General features: G+C 44.1%; 1 protein-coding gene across 2 annotated transcripts in view; it reads left to right on the top strand.

Moving 5' to 3' along the window:
• The first annotated feature begins 1,371 nt into the window (after positions 1 to 1,371).
• The window catches only part of itga8 (integrin, alpha 8), a 38,952-nt gene continuing 26,635 nt past the window's right edge, over positions 1,372 to 13,688 (top strand). For both annotated transcript variants that reach the window (XM_040117216.1, XM_040117215.1), the window contains exons 1-12: positions 1,372 to 1,581; positions 1,994 to 2,124; positions 4,900 to 5,000; positions 5,165 to 5,288; positions 6,770 to 6,831; positions 7,311 to 7,356; positions 9,490 to 9,615; positions 9,793 to 9,837; positions 11,332 to 11,375; positions 12,858 to 12,914; positions 13,138 to 13,190; positions 13,277 to 13,482. In XM_040117216.1, the coding sequence (XP_039973150.1) occupies positions 1,388 to 1,581; positions 1,994 to 2,124; positions 4,900 to 5,000; positions 5,165 to 5,288; positions 6,770 to 6,831; positions 7,311 to 7,356; positions 9,490 to 9,615; positions 9,793 to 9,837; positions 11,332 to 11,375; positions 12,858 to 12,914; positions 13,138 to 13,190; positions 13,277 to 13,482 (1,189 nt within the window). In that variant the 5' untranslated portion in view covers positions 1,372 to 1,387. The remainder of the gene's footprint in view (positions 1,582 to 1,993; positions 2,125 to 4,899; positions 5,001 to 5,164; positions 5,289 to 6,769; positions 6,832 to 7,310; positions 7,357 to 9,489; positions 9,616 to 9,792; positions 9,838 to 11,331; positions 11,376 to 12,857; positions 12,915 to 13,137; positions 13,191 to 13,276; positions 13,483 to 13,688) is intronic.

Genomic DNA, 13,688 nt, shown 5'->3' with positions numbered 1-13,688 from the left:
CTCTCCACTCTCTCTCTCTCTTACACAAACACTTCACTGTTGCACAAAAAGGATCAGGGAGATGTAATGTGAACCAAGCCCGCTCTCACTAAATAAAGGAAGGGGACGGAATTGCAGGATGGATGGAAATGTATTGACGGAGGAGAACAGGGCAGGTAAAGGGTGTGGAGGGAGAGAAACTTCATCTGGCAGGTTATGGTTGGGTTTCCTCATACACTCTATACCTCACCTTCTCACCTGGTTCTTATCAACTCTTATGACGGAAAACACACTCCACTGCCACAAAGACTGTAGTGCTGCCCCACTGCAGTTTTACTACACAGTGAGGATGGCTGTGGAGTTTTAATTCATCACCAATGTGCCCGTAAAGTTGATTTTAATCGAAACAAACTCCAAGAGCTGATCGACTGCAGACTGGCTTTGCTTGGTTGTCCACACATCCGCAGCGACGTGAAGTTTTTGCCAAGAAAAATGTCCAGAACTGTGCTGAGCCAGATATACTAGAACCAGCCTCGTCTGGCGCTTCGCTTCTCTTTAAAACTGTTTTATTTTCAGCGAGAGCGAAGCGTGTTGCCTCGGAGGTTCAGGGGGGAAATCGCCCGGTGTTGAGTGAAACAGTGAGCGGGCCAAACTGCCTAAACTTGCTGGTGCAGCTCAAGAGATTTCGGCTGTAAACTGACATCATAATGTCTGACATAATTACAAGTGATTATTCTCAGCGGAAGGAAACGCGGCCCTCTTATAACGGTACGGTTGAACGAACTGGCCGGTAAAGAAGTAATGAGGCCGTTTAATTGACCAACTACTGATCTCTGTACTTTAGTGCGCACGCGCCAAGTCCCTGCGTGCGCCCGGGTACATTGGTGGACCGATTTGATTTGAGGCGGCGGTTATAAATCTCACTTTAATATCATTTATTGTTTCAGGGATAAAGGCCCCTATTCACCACAGAAAATGTGTCTGTGCCTTAAAAGGAGCGGTGACGCGCAGGGCCCCTCAGCGCGAGCAGTCAGATGTGGTCTGCTCCTTGTAGCGCGCGCGCGCGTGTGTGTGCGTGCCTGTAGGGGGTAAAGTTCTGTGCAGAGGGCGGGGGCGCGGCTGTGTAGTCTTGCTTGTAGCAAAGGCTCTGAACAGGACCGGTGGTTTCAGGGTGTCAGGAGGCAGTTTTTTTTGGGGGGGGGGGGGCTGCAGCAGAGCGCAGTGATCCAGTGACAGACAGTTGGCGGAGTTACCCGGGACAGAGCTACCTCACCTGCACGGAGGAAAGTCTCTCTCTCTCTCTCTCTCTCTCTCTCTCTCTCTCTCTCTCTCTCTCTCTCTCCCTCTCTCCCTCTGTTCACTCTCATTTTGGGGGAATAGTGCGCAGCTGGCCGGCTGTTCTTTTGGGATGGAGCGCGTACGGGAGTGTGTTTCCTCCGCTGGGATGTTTTCTCTCGGGGTGCTGTCGCTGCTCTGGCCGTCGCTGAACGGAGTTTGGGGTTTTAACCTTTACGCCGAGCATCCTACAGTTTACAGGGGACCCGATGGGAGTTATTTCGGTTACTCTGTGGACTTCTACCAAGCCACGACCGACAGCAACACGTGAGTGGCAACATGAAGACTGGAGCTGTCTCATCAGGGTCCTGGAATAATCCCATTGTATCTAGATCTATTTTTAACCTAGCCAGAAAGCTGTACAATAAACTCGGTAGAACAGAGTGGAAATTGTACGAGCTGAATAAAATTAAATTCATCTTAATTTAGATTAAAATAAATGAAGCCTCATCAAGTATGTAGCTATAATGTATATCAGACTGGACCGGGACAGAGGAAGCATGGAGTGCTCAGATTACTGCTGCACACAGAGCAAATCAGAATAATTAAACAGAAAGGAAACTCAGATTTATGAATCAGCCAAATTGTGCACACGTGTTTGCATATTGTATACACACTCTCCTGCATGTGTTGCATGTACTGTATGTAGCTTACCTTAATTTTTCCTTCTCCCCACTAGGATCAGTGTGTTGGTGGGGGCTCCTAAGGCGAACACCTCCCAGCCCGGCATCGTGGAGGCTGGAGCTGTCTACTACTGCCCCTGGCCTGGACTGCCTGACAGTTGCAGACAGATACCTTTTGACAATTCCAGTGAGTAAACTGAAAGCTTTTGATTTTTTTTTTTTTTTTCATGTCATGGACCAAAATAAATTCATGATAGACCTCCTGGGGGCCCCACTGGGTGTAATTATGCTCCCAAGACCCATGTTTTACAGGATTTGTATTGTTACAGAACATGGAAAGAAAACGGCTCACCACTGTGATTGTTTTATGACTTATCCTATTTAGTGAATAACAGAAATTAAATTTAACAAGTTTTGATTTCACCAAGGTCCAAGTGGATCCTTTTAACGCCACAAGTGCCCCCAGATGTAACTATTTGAAACCAGTGGAGTTTCACAACCTCTGTATGTGTGTTCAGTGTATGAGTTGGCACGTGTGCTGTTGCATGAAGAAGAGAGATAAAACATATTGGCCTCATCAGCTTCATCTGCCCAAAAAGGTGGCTGGTGGCTTTGGTGGTACAAGCCTACCTCATGTTGATTATGGTTTTCCATAAATAATTATCGATGCTAGCTGTTCAATCAGCCTTTGTTTGTGCATCTAATGTTTCTGATGCACACTTTTCCATCTGAGTGTGTGTGCAAGCTGCAGAGAGAGTGAACAAGTGAGAAAGCAAGAGAGAGAGAGAGAAGAGGGGGGAGGGGGGTAAACTGTATGCACATGGGAATTTAGTTCTCCTTCGGAAGAAACAGGGATTGGGTGAAGTCTGCTTTTTATTAGATCTTGACCCCCCCGTTCGCCATCAGAGTATCCCACTCTCTTTTTGTGAGGTCCTCAAAAGATGATAGAAGCATCTTTCTGAAGGCCACAAAAATAGAGGGAGAGACAGTACTGACCTTTTTATTTGCCAAGATTCGGGGGGAAGTTGCTCTGCTTTTTGAGGGGGGACAGATAACAGAGTAAGCTGTAACATGAACATTAGATTTTTCCAAAGTTAACAGTAACAAAAGCTTGCGGATCAGCTTATGTAGCAATGAACCGCTGATACCTGTATGAAACAGCTTATAGCAGATCAGACGATGTAAGCCCGTCTTCAGCGTTCTGCGTGAACTAAAGCGAGGCTCCAGTAACGATGAGGGTAAACCTCCAAAGTGGGGATGGTTTTGTTGGTTCTCCCTGAAGTTAATTGTTGGTTATTTTTGACAAAGGGGTTAGTTTTAGTGTGAAGTGTTTTGAAGGAAATTTCAGGTTTTTAGGATAGAAGAATAAACATAGAGGAGTGTGTGCAGTCGTGTGCATGTGTTTATCTGTTCTCTAGAATGGGTGGGTATGCACAAGGTTATTGATGATAGTGGCTATGGTGGAAATTTCTAGAGTCACAGCAGACCCTTTATTACAGGTATAAACAGACTAACACACACACACACACACACACACACACACACACACACACACACACACACACATACAAAATACCAGCACACGTGTTGAACATCTGCGTGTACTGTACTGGTTAATATCTATACGTCAGCTTCACATGTGGCTGATTATGTGTGCGTACCTTTCAAGTCATGCAAGTGTAGCGTCGGGGCAGGGATGGGGGCTGATACAGTGATAGTGCCACAGATTAGCGATAGACTGGATGTCTAGGATTAGAGTGGAGAGACCTGGAAAAGCAGAATACTTTACTGCTCCAGTGTCTGTGATCTACTTGCCCCAAATGATCTGATTTTAATCTGCCGGAATATGATACAGGCATGACTCATAGAGTTTTTTGTTTTTGTTTTTTTAGAGTCAGAAACCGTGATTTAAAAAAAAAAAAAAAGTCTACCTAGTAAAAAGAATGATTTAGCATGCTTAATGTTTTCCAAGTAGTGTTCACAATCACACCGCACCACAAATCCACATCTGGCAGCCTCAGAGTCAAGTCAATGCTCTACTATTGGCCTCACAACATCTTAACTGGGGTTTGCTGTGTAGAGTATTCCCCATTCACTAACTTCTCCCACAATTTCCCAATGGATGCGCGGATTAAAAAGAATTTCCTGTCAGTCGCAAGCCTGCTTCTTTTAACCTCGAGCTCCATCATTCTGTTAATGATAACGATGGATTTTATTAGAGAGTTTTCATTCGATAATTGAATCATTTGTATAAAAATACAGATAGAAAAAAATGAAATGAATCTAAATTGAGGTCCTTTAATAACATTAAAGAAAAGGACTAATAAAGACAAACTAATACCAGTAATAGGCTAAAAATGGACCCTACACCTGCCTTTATGCATGCACTGTATTCATTCATTCATTCATGTGTGCATGTGCTAAAAGAAGTCGTTTAATGAGGAGGGGTCTGCACAGCCCTAAAGAGACCCAGCTGGTCTTTAACAACATTGGAAAGTATCTACAACAGAGCAAAGACACACATGCACGTGCACACACACACTCACACCAAATCTCACACTTTATTGTGTGTCAGGTGGGAAATACTCATAAGGTGCATGTGTGTGCGTGTGTGTATCTGCGTGTGTGTGTGTGTGTGCAGTCTCTTAAGTGTTGTTTGATTTTATGGGAAAAGGCTTTGACAGAAAAAACCCTACAGTATCCTGACAAATGTCTGTTTCTGGGGGGCAAATGGTGTTTTGATGTTTGTTATAGTCGTGTTTAAGAAGTTGCTGTTTGTTCCGGCGTGTCAACGACAAATGTTTTCCATCCGCACAGTTATAGCTACAGGCCTGGATCCACATTACCGCAGTCAATATCAGTTTTTACTGGCACGAATTTAAAAAGTCTCTTTTATCCTCATTTTTATGTCTCTGCCATTTCCTCCCTCTCTGTCTCTGTCTCTGTCTCTGTCTCCTTCCAGATAACAGAATGATGAAAGTAAATGGCACCAGAGAGCCAGTGGAGTTTAAGTCATACCAGTGGTTCGGAGCATCAGTCAGGACACATAAAGGAAAAGTGGTGGTGAGTGGACATGATGTCAATTAATATCATCATGTATTATCCCCTGTACCATTATACATGCTTGAAAACAAACAAAGTTTGCCTGTTATTTTTCAAGGCTTTTTTTTAGTTGGGATTTAGGTGGGATTTAGGGTTTATTTAAATGAGTATTAATTGTTGTTTAGGCGTGTGCTCCTCTCTACCACTGGCGGACAGTCAAGCTGAGTGGAGAGAAGGAACCCGTGGGGACTTGCTATGTGGCTGTCCAGAATTTCAGCGCCTACGCAGAGTACTCGCCCTGCAGGACCAGTGAGCCACTTTGCAGCCGCGTCTCCAACTGCCTACATCTCCCTTTTACCTCTCCATCCTCCCTTCCTTTGTTTTTCTCCTTTTCTCTCTGCTGTCAGTATGGACACAAATTAACAATAGTTTTTAGAATGTTTTTTTTAAGGTATGGCCTTAACAGACCATGACCTAATATACTGTATCGTCCATCAGTATCATATGTCATAAAGCTCATGTGGCATAAAGCTTAAATACAGTACAACAATTTTATGTCTATAAAACATAATGTCTATGCCTCATATTCCCAATTCCTAGTAAAAAGTGTTCATAGCATGTTTTTAAGTCATTTTCAATGTTTTTCATAAACAAAATTCCGTGCACTTCTGTTGTATTTGCACGGTGGCAGTAATCTCAAACCTGGCCAAATAAAACCAGAATTATGTACGGGCAAGAAAATGTGTATTTTTGTAATTTGGATGAACAGAATCTTTAAACTGTGAGCAGACAGTTTTTTTGTTGTCCTCTGCAATGGATTACCTTCCCTGATGTTTTACATGTTGCCACAGCAGCCTGAAAATAATCTGTCTTTCTGACCGTTTATCTCTTTCTCTCTCTGTTCTTCTTCTTTCTGTCATCAGTTCTGTAAATGGGATTCATGGAATTTTCCTGCAGCCCACCCCCCGCCCCTCGCACACACACACCAACACCCCCTCCATCTCCATTTTTTTTCTTTCTCTCCCACTTTCTTCCTGCAACCTTTCTCACCCTTTACAGTGATATGAGACACCAGCACAGTGTGATAAGGAGAGATGGAGGTTATCAGGTGGCACATTCTAAACAGCAGATCAAACACAGCCCTTATCGTCCACTCCATCATCCGCTTTCCCTAAAAAAAATCCCTCACCATTCGCACTCGTGCACTCATATCCAAATACATTCATACTTACAGTTCCTGTAGTAATTGTTTTAAGGCTGTTAAAGTTCGGTATTTTCATGTTCATGTCAGGGCTGACTAATTAAGGGTAGAATAATCCCAGTATAAACTTAATTGTTCTCGAGGGGGAAAAAATGCTGCACAATGCTGAGGGGATTATTTCTTTATCCTGTGTCTGAGTCTGATTTTTCTGTCTTTAGCATCTTTTTTGCTTCATCTTAACCTGAATCTATGACCACTCAGACTACGACTATAATTCACAGTTTGTTTATACACGCACGTGTGTTGTTATGCATCATTAAACTTCACCTCAGGGTGCCTCTAAATTGGAGAACAATATGTGCAAATAAGTTTTGTGTGTTCATGCACAGTTAGATGAAGTTATTTAAACAGAAACACACCTCGGTACATTTCACGTAAACTGTAATAAGTTCTTAATTTTGTCCTTTTTTTATAGTTGTTAAATTCTTTCATCTGATAGAGGTTAGACTTTCTGAACTGTTAGATGATTGCAGAGCCACGGCAACTAAGATGCTGGTTCTAGTGACATGTTTCACTGTGTGGTTTTCAGGTGATCCAGACCCAGAGGGACAGGGGTTCTGCCAGGCTGGCTTCAGTGTGGATTTCACCAAGGTAAAGACTGCTTTAACAATCATGCTTTAGCGACATGACACCCCCCTCCACACATCTTGTCCCCTGTCAGAGTGCAACCAGAGAGGTTTCTTGAAAACACAACACTCCCTTCAGAGATTTATGGACACGGGGAAGATGAGAGCACATTTGTCCCTAGAGAAGCCTCCACTCCTGATGTAACCCATCGCTTCTGAACACAATAGACCAAACACACGCACGTAGGCATTCTTTCACTGTATAGTCAATGTGAACCTTGACCTCTGTCTCATGGTCCAACTCTACCCTCCTGTACAGGAAGCTGTCATTCGCCACAGGATGTCAAGAGGCATGGCAGCAGGAATAATATGTGCTCGCACACACGCACAGCTACGCGTGTGATATACCCCTCCTGTCTCTCACAAGCACACACGCTTACATGTACAAACTCACTGACAAATGTCTGTCACATGACTAACCCTAACTAATTGTATTTATTCCAGGAAGGAAGGCTGGTGGTGGGAGGACCTGGAAGCTTTTACTGGCAAGGTAACTGCAACAGCATTGCGTAAACCTGTGTTTGGTCTCTGTGTTTTGCAATGATTTAATAGATGGGACGGTGTTCAAATGAGAGAGACGAATGGATGAGTTTAACAGTCAGAACAGCCCACCTACATACACACGCAATTGCAAATGCTTGCCAGATCTGCAATTTCATTAGAGTCTTACATAGGAGAAGGTGGAAAGAAATGTGTCTCTTTCTCTTCTTTGCTGGGCTCCTTCTCCCTTTTTCCCCTCTCTCGCTCCTTTACTTCATGGCTCTCTCTGTCTGTAACAGTGTAACAGGAAGTGGGTGTTTGGGCTCTGTAATGAGCTGATTGGGGGGTAATGGAGTGTGGCGGAACTGCCCCTCTGCCCCGTGATAAAGCACAGAGGGGCTTGCAAAACCTTGAGGAGAGAGGAAGAAGCTCAAGGGCAGGCAACAAGGTTGAGAAGGACAGAGAAGAGAGGGGCAGCGGGAGTGACTGAGGATTGTTAAGGAGATGATAGAAACATGTTGCAGCGGGAAGGGAGAAAGATGAGAAGTGAGGGAGTGTCAGACAGAGAAGGAGAAGAAGAAAGAAGGATCTTCTGTGTGATAAAAGCAGTGCTGAGGTCAGCTAGTCTAAGCAGAGGGATGAAGTGTCTTAATAGGTGTCGACACAGCTAGAGCATGTAAGAGTTCAGCTGTTGAAGTGTAGCGCTACTCCCCCAACTCCAGGTGTGTGAGAGTGTATGTGCCCTTTTCTATTCCCTCCTTTCCTCTTCACTTATCCTAATTCAGATTAAACTAGTTCTGCAGCTGTTTGCAAGGAGTAGGGAGACGATTATTGATCAGTTGTATGCACTCACTCCCCCACTTTCCTTTCTCTGTAGCCCCTAATCTGTCACTCCACAGCACTTCATTTCTTCACAACGGAAAGATGGAGCAAGAGAAATTATGTTTCTACAAAGAGGTCAAAAAGAAGTAATAGAAAAAGACAAAAAAGGGGAAAGTGGCTCACTGATGGTTATTTCAAAACTGTTATACAGATTTTCATCATCTGGGTTTATTGTTTGGCATTACTGTTGTTGCTACATAAGGTTAAATAATAAATGTTCCAGCACAGAAGACCACATTAGACAGGCATCACAGACAGCCTAATGGACCGCTCCCTCTCTGTGCCCCCATCATGGCAAGGCTGGCTGCTCAAGTTAAAAAGCTTACTTTGAATGTTTATAAAAGCACTCAGCCTGGATTTCTAGGGCTCTTTAATATACAATGACTATCTTTGGCCTTCAGCCTGGCTTATCATTAAAAAAAAACCTTTTTATATACAATCTTGTTTTCTCTGGGTGTAAAGGACATTTCAAATTAGCAGCAGTGACTTATGCGTCTGTGTTAACAGTTTGTAACATGGTGTGCCATTAATCAGATTGGGGTTTAATAATGAGTTGATATAAGGATACAGTATGTTATGCTGGGAGATAAACTCGCAGCTCAGTATGACAGAGAAAGAGAGGGCGGAGGTGGAAAAGGAGCTGGAGGGAGGGTTAAGAGGGCACAGTCTCCCGACATCAGTACACACACGCACACACAAATTAAGGAGGATTTATGGAAGGTTGAGGGCAGCCGTAGATAAAATCATTTGTTTGTTTGACCTCTTGTTGAACAGCAGAGGAAGGGTGTTGTTTGTCTGTGGACACCTTTAATTCAGAATCCTCGCTGCGAAGAGGACAGACGTTTTCTTGAGGGTTTTTAAAGGAACATTGGAGTATTTTTCCAGCTATTCCTGTGCCAATGATGTGTTTTAGCTTTCCTCGGGGGAGGACTTCGATGTGTCGTTAGCTGTGTGTCGTTAGCTCCAGCAGGTTTCTATAGCAGAGGGCAGCAGTGTTCCCTTCATGGGGTCCAAGCTGAAACCGCTGTCCATGAGCAGATGTGATTCTCTAATCCTGGCTGGCTTTTTTTTTCTCTCTTTATCTGTGTGTGTGTGTGTGTGTGTGTGTGTGTGTGTGTGTGTGTGTGTGTGTGTGTGTGTGTGTGTGTGTGCCTGCGTGTGTGTGTGTGTGCGTGCGTGCGCGTGCGTGCGTGCGTGCGTGCGTGCGTGTGTGTGCGCCTGTGTGTGCGCGTGTGCGTGTGTGTGTGTGTTTTGTGTGCAGGTCAGGTCATGACAGCAGGGATAGCTGAGATACTGAACGGCTACTCTTTGAAGGCAATCCTGAGACAGGTTCCAGGAGAGAAACAAACTAGAGCAGCTGAAGACACACACGATGACAGCTACCTTGGTAACATGCATATACAAACATACACACATGCGCGCACACACATAAACTTATGCACCTTAACTTAAATAATAATCATAACTAAATAATAACCATGACGTAACACAAACAGTGTACGCAGACCATGGCTCTGAGTTAATTTCGCCTGTGTGTTGTCATGTGCAACTGATTTCTCTCTAGGTTACTCTGTGGCAGTGGGAGAGTTTACAGGAGACTCTGAACAAGGTGAGAAAGCCAACAATTCATTACAACTAACCACATGCAGCACCAAAGGAATCCCTCGCTAACAACATCAGCAGGCTCCCTGCAACGCCGTTTGAAACACTGCATGTTTACAGTCTCTCTCTGTGCGCTCCAAGGATGGATGCTGGGAACACTGTGAAACGTATGATAGGGTGAGCAATAGGGAGTGGACAGCTGGGTGACAGGGTCTGGGTCTGAACTCAGAAGCAGTAATGAGAACTGTCTCTGTATGTCTGGGTCACGACCCCGCAGGGACAGGACTTCAGGAACCGCTGATAAAGGGATTTCCTGTCCTCCATTTTGACTGATTAGAATGATTAGCGGCAGAGAATTTCTTCTGGGCTTGAAATATTAGGTGGGAAGAGGGACAGGCACGCCACAAAGCATAATTTTATTAAAGATATGCAGATGGGAAAGAATCCCTTTGAGTTTACTCTTGTTGACCCTTTTCAAGTATGCACTATTTAGGCCAAAATAGATTAATAAAAGTTAAGATCACTAGAAAATGTACAAATCTTTTTATTTTTTTTTGTTCAACTTATATCCACACTCTGGTGGCTTGCCAGCAGTATTGCATTTGGATTCACATCTCTTTAGCAGCTTCAGGTGCTGCTGAAGTTCATTCCCGTGCCATCAGTTTGTCAGTACTGCAAATGAAACAGACAAGCAATTTCTACAAAAAGAAAATATGGAAAGGAAAAAAAAGAAAATATGGAGGAAATCAAATCAACCATAGTCACGTTGCATAATTTTTTTAACTATTTTTTATTGCTTCTTCTTCAAACACTGTCATCACACACTTATTTCTGCTGCTCTGTCACAAGCGTGAGACCCTCTTCACCCAGTTCCTCTTCAGCTTCCCATTCATAATTTCCTGCCCTTCTGCTAATCACCATTTAGTGGGATCTTTATGGGACAACGTTGCGTTTACATACCCCCATACTAACCCCGAAAAGGCCCTGAACCCCCTCCGGCTCAACACATGTCAGAGAGTCTTAAAGTGAGCCTTAAGAGTTCACACATGCCCATTGATGTGTTGTGTTGTGTCCTGTTGTGGTACGAAGCTTGTTGTGGTCTTGTTCCCCAAAACCTCTTCAGACTGGAGAACTGGTTGTAACTGGGAGCTCTGAGTGAAAATGGAGCTGGGAACCACTGCTTTATAGGCTAGTGGTTGAGCCTGTTGGCTAGAGCAGGAGGGCAGGAAGGGGGGGCTCTGTCTTCTCTCTCTGGTTGGGACCCTCAGATTGTCCCAATAAGTCTGCAGCACCGCACTCATCAATTATTACAGAAACAGAGCCTGAGCACTCAATGACTTTTCTCAGCAACACTCAGCTGTTCTGACAGGGTGGGCTGGGTAGGGTGTTTAAGGAGTTATGCCTTTGTCAAACCTTTGGCAAGCACTTTCTTTCTCTGTAAGTCTTTCTCACACATACACACACGCTAATTTACTTCTTTCTTTGTTTTCATGCTTCCAAGAGCTGATAGCTGGAGTCCCAAGAGGCGCACAGAGTTTTGGATATGTGAGTATATACAGGCGAGCAGATTTGACAAAAAGACATTTGTTGGGTCATTCACCAACAACAGCATTGCTGCAAATTAAAAAGTAACAAATTCACATGCATCCTTACAATGCACAAAAGGTCAATGAATGATTTGATGAGCAGGAAGATTACCAAAAAAAAAAACAGATTTCAAACCCAGTTAAACTGGGGGAGATTTTGGATCGATGTGATCATCATAAAAACATAGAGCTTAGCATAGAGAACATGAGCTTCTTATCAGGATGCTTTGTGTTGGTTTTTCTGTATGTTGTCTGTTGTACAGATGTAAACCTGGTATCTTGTCAAGGTGTATGTGTAAATGTCAGCATACTATGTGACATACAGTAAGAAGTGCAAGAGTTATGGGAGAGTATGTGTAGACTTTCATGTGCAGACAACTATGCACACAATAAAGTATCCTAGATTCATCTGTTGTCGATCTTTCATGGGATGACAGCCTGTACCAAACACATAAATATATGTATCTACATGGCTTTGACAAATACTGTATGTGCCACTATGCATATACTGCAATGTGTCTTGTGTTGTCTTATGGGAACGTGTCCCCAGGGCTGACTGTGTCAGTCCTCCCTAATGACACACGGCTTCCGCTGCATGTGGAGGGGGGTGACCCCACCTAACCCCACTAACCCTTCTCCACACACACATGACCCCTTACCCCTAACCTGCAGTGCAACCGCAGGACTCACCACACTGCGCACACACACATTGCAACGGTGTGTGTTTTCTGTCTGAACATTGTAGCTGGTGCAAGAATGCTCCTTCCTGTACAGACAGTGCACTGTGAACGTCATAGAGAAGGGGGCCTTTAGCTCACAGTAGGAGGAGTGTTACAAGGGAGGCAGGTAGGCCATGTTAGAGGCCTGGCACCGGAGGAGCTGTTAACCCTGATCAGGTTTCTTCTGTGACCGATCTGACAACTCAGAGCGCAGGAAAGTTGACATTCAAGCTAGTGATTCAATATTTGTGTTTACACATCCTGATCTGTCTGTGCCCGTAAATCTATCCCTGTTTAGTATGTCTTTGAAACATCTGTGATTGGGTCAACGTGTATCCTTCTGCATGTATGTGTGTGTGTGTGTGTGTATGCGTAGCCCCCGGCTGTCTCCATGTGGTTGTTATTTTAGGTCTTATGAAGGAATTCTCAGCCTCCCCCCTCCGTCTTTCCCCACGACCGGGGTTAGGATGGGGGGAAGGAGAGAAAGATGAGGGGAAAATGGTAAAGGCACAAATAGGATGGTGGTGGGGGAGGGTAGGGAAAAGAACGGGGTTTCAGTTGAATAAAAGCTTTTTTTTATGCAGTTTCGGACTTTTTTCCAGCATCCTTCATGTGCCTGTTTGTCAAAATGCTTAGCGACGTTCAATCCCGCTGTGCTAGGACAAGGACAAAGCATGGTGCTTGTGCCATACTGTATCTGACAGTCTATCTGCTTGTTTTAGGTGGCAGTGATCAACTCCACCAATCTGACCTTCATCCAGAACTTCACAGGGGAACAGGTAGGAGCATCTACGTGCAACACATCACAGTCACAGCCTGTCATATTTCAGGGCTTCATATACATTACTGTATCATGGGAACTCACTGATATGGATTTTCTTCTGTTTTTGAATTTATTCAATTTGAATGGGGATGGATGACAATGGAATTAGATGAAAATCATGTAACAGCGTTGGGTTTCTGGTTGAAAATACTCATGTTCTATCCTTGTCTGTCTCTCAGATGGCCTCCTATTTTGGCTACTCGGTGGCTGTCACTGACCTGAATGGAGATGGGTAAGTAGAAAAACCACCATGTCACTCTGACACATATACTTGCTCTTTGTTTCGTTGAGTATCAAAACTACATCTTGTGTCCCCAGGATGGATGATGTGTTGGTCGGAGCACCCCTCTATATGGAGAGAGAGATGGAGAGCAAACCCAGGGAGGTGGGGAGGGTTTACTTGTACCTGCAGATGGCCCCGCTCACGTTCTCCAAACCTGTCGCCCTCACTGGCACACACATCTTTGGACGATTTGGCACAGCTATAGCACCCGTGGGAGACATCAACCAGGATGGATACAATGGTATGCTGGGGATGAAAGACAGAGAGAGGGGTAGAAGAAAGAAGAGAAAAGATTTAAAAGAAATTAAGCCTGATGAAATTCATATGAGAAACAGATATATGCAGCATGAGAGAGACAACACAGAAGGAAAGAGAAGGAGTAAGATATTGAGATGAGGAAATTTAACAAAATCCTTTGATATATTTTGCTTCTCAGCGAAGGAATCG

This window comes from Xiphias gladius, chromosome 22, assembly GCF_016859285.1.
Source record: "Xiphias gladius isolate SHS-SW01 ecotype Sanya breed wild chromosome 22, ASM1685928v1, whole genome shotgun sequence".
Taxonomy (NCBI): domain Eukaryota; kingdom Metazoa; phylum Chordata; class Actinopteri; order Istiophoriformes; family Xiphiidae; genus Xiphias; species Xiphias gladius.
Note: the sequence above shows the minus strand (reverse complement) of the source record. Positions and strands in the feature narration are given on the sequence as shown.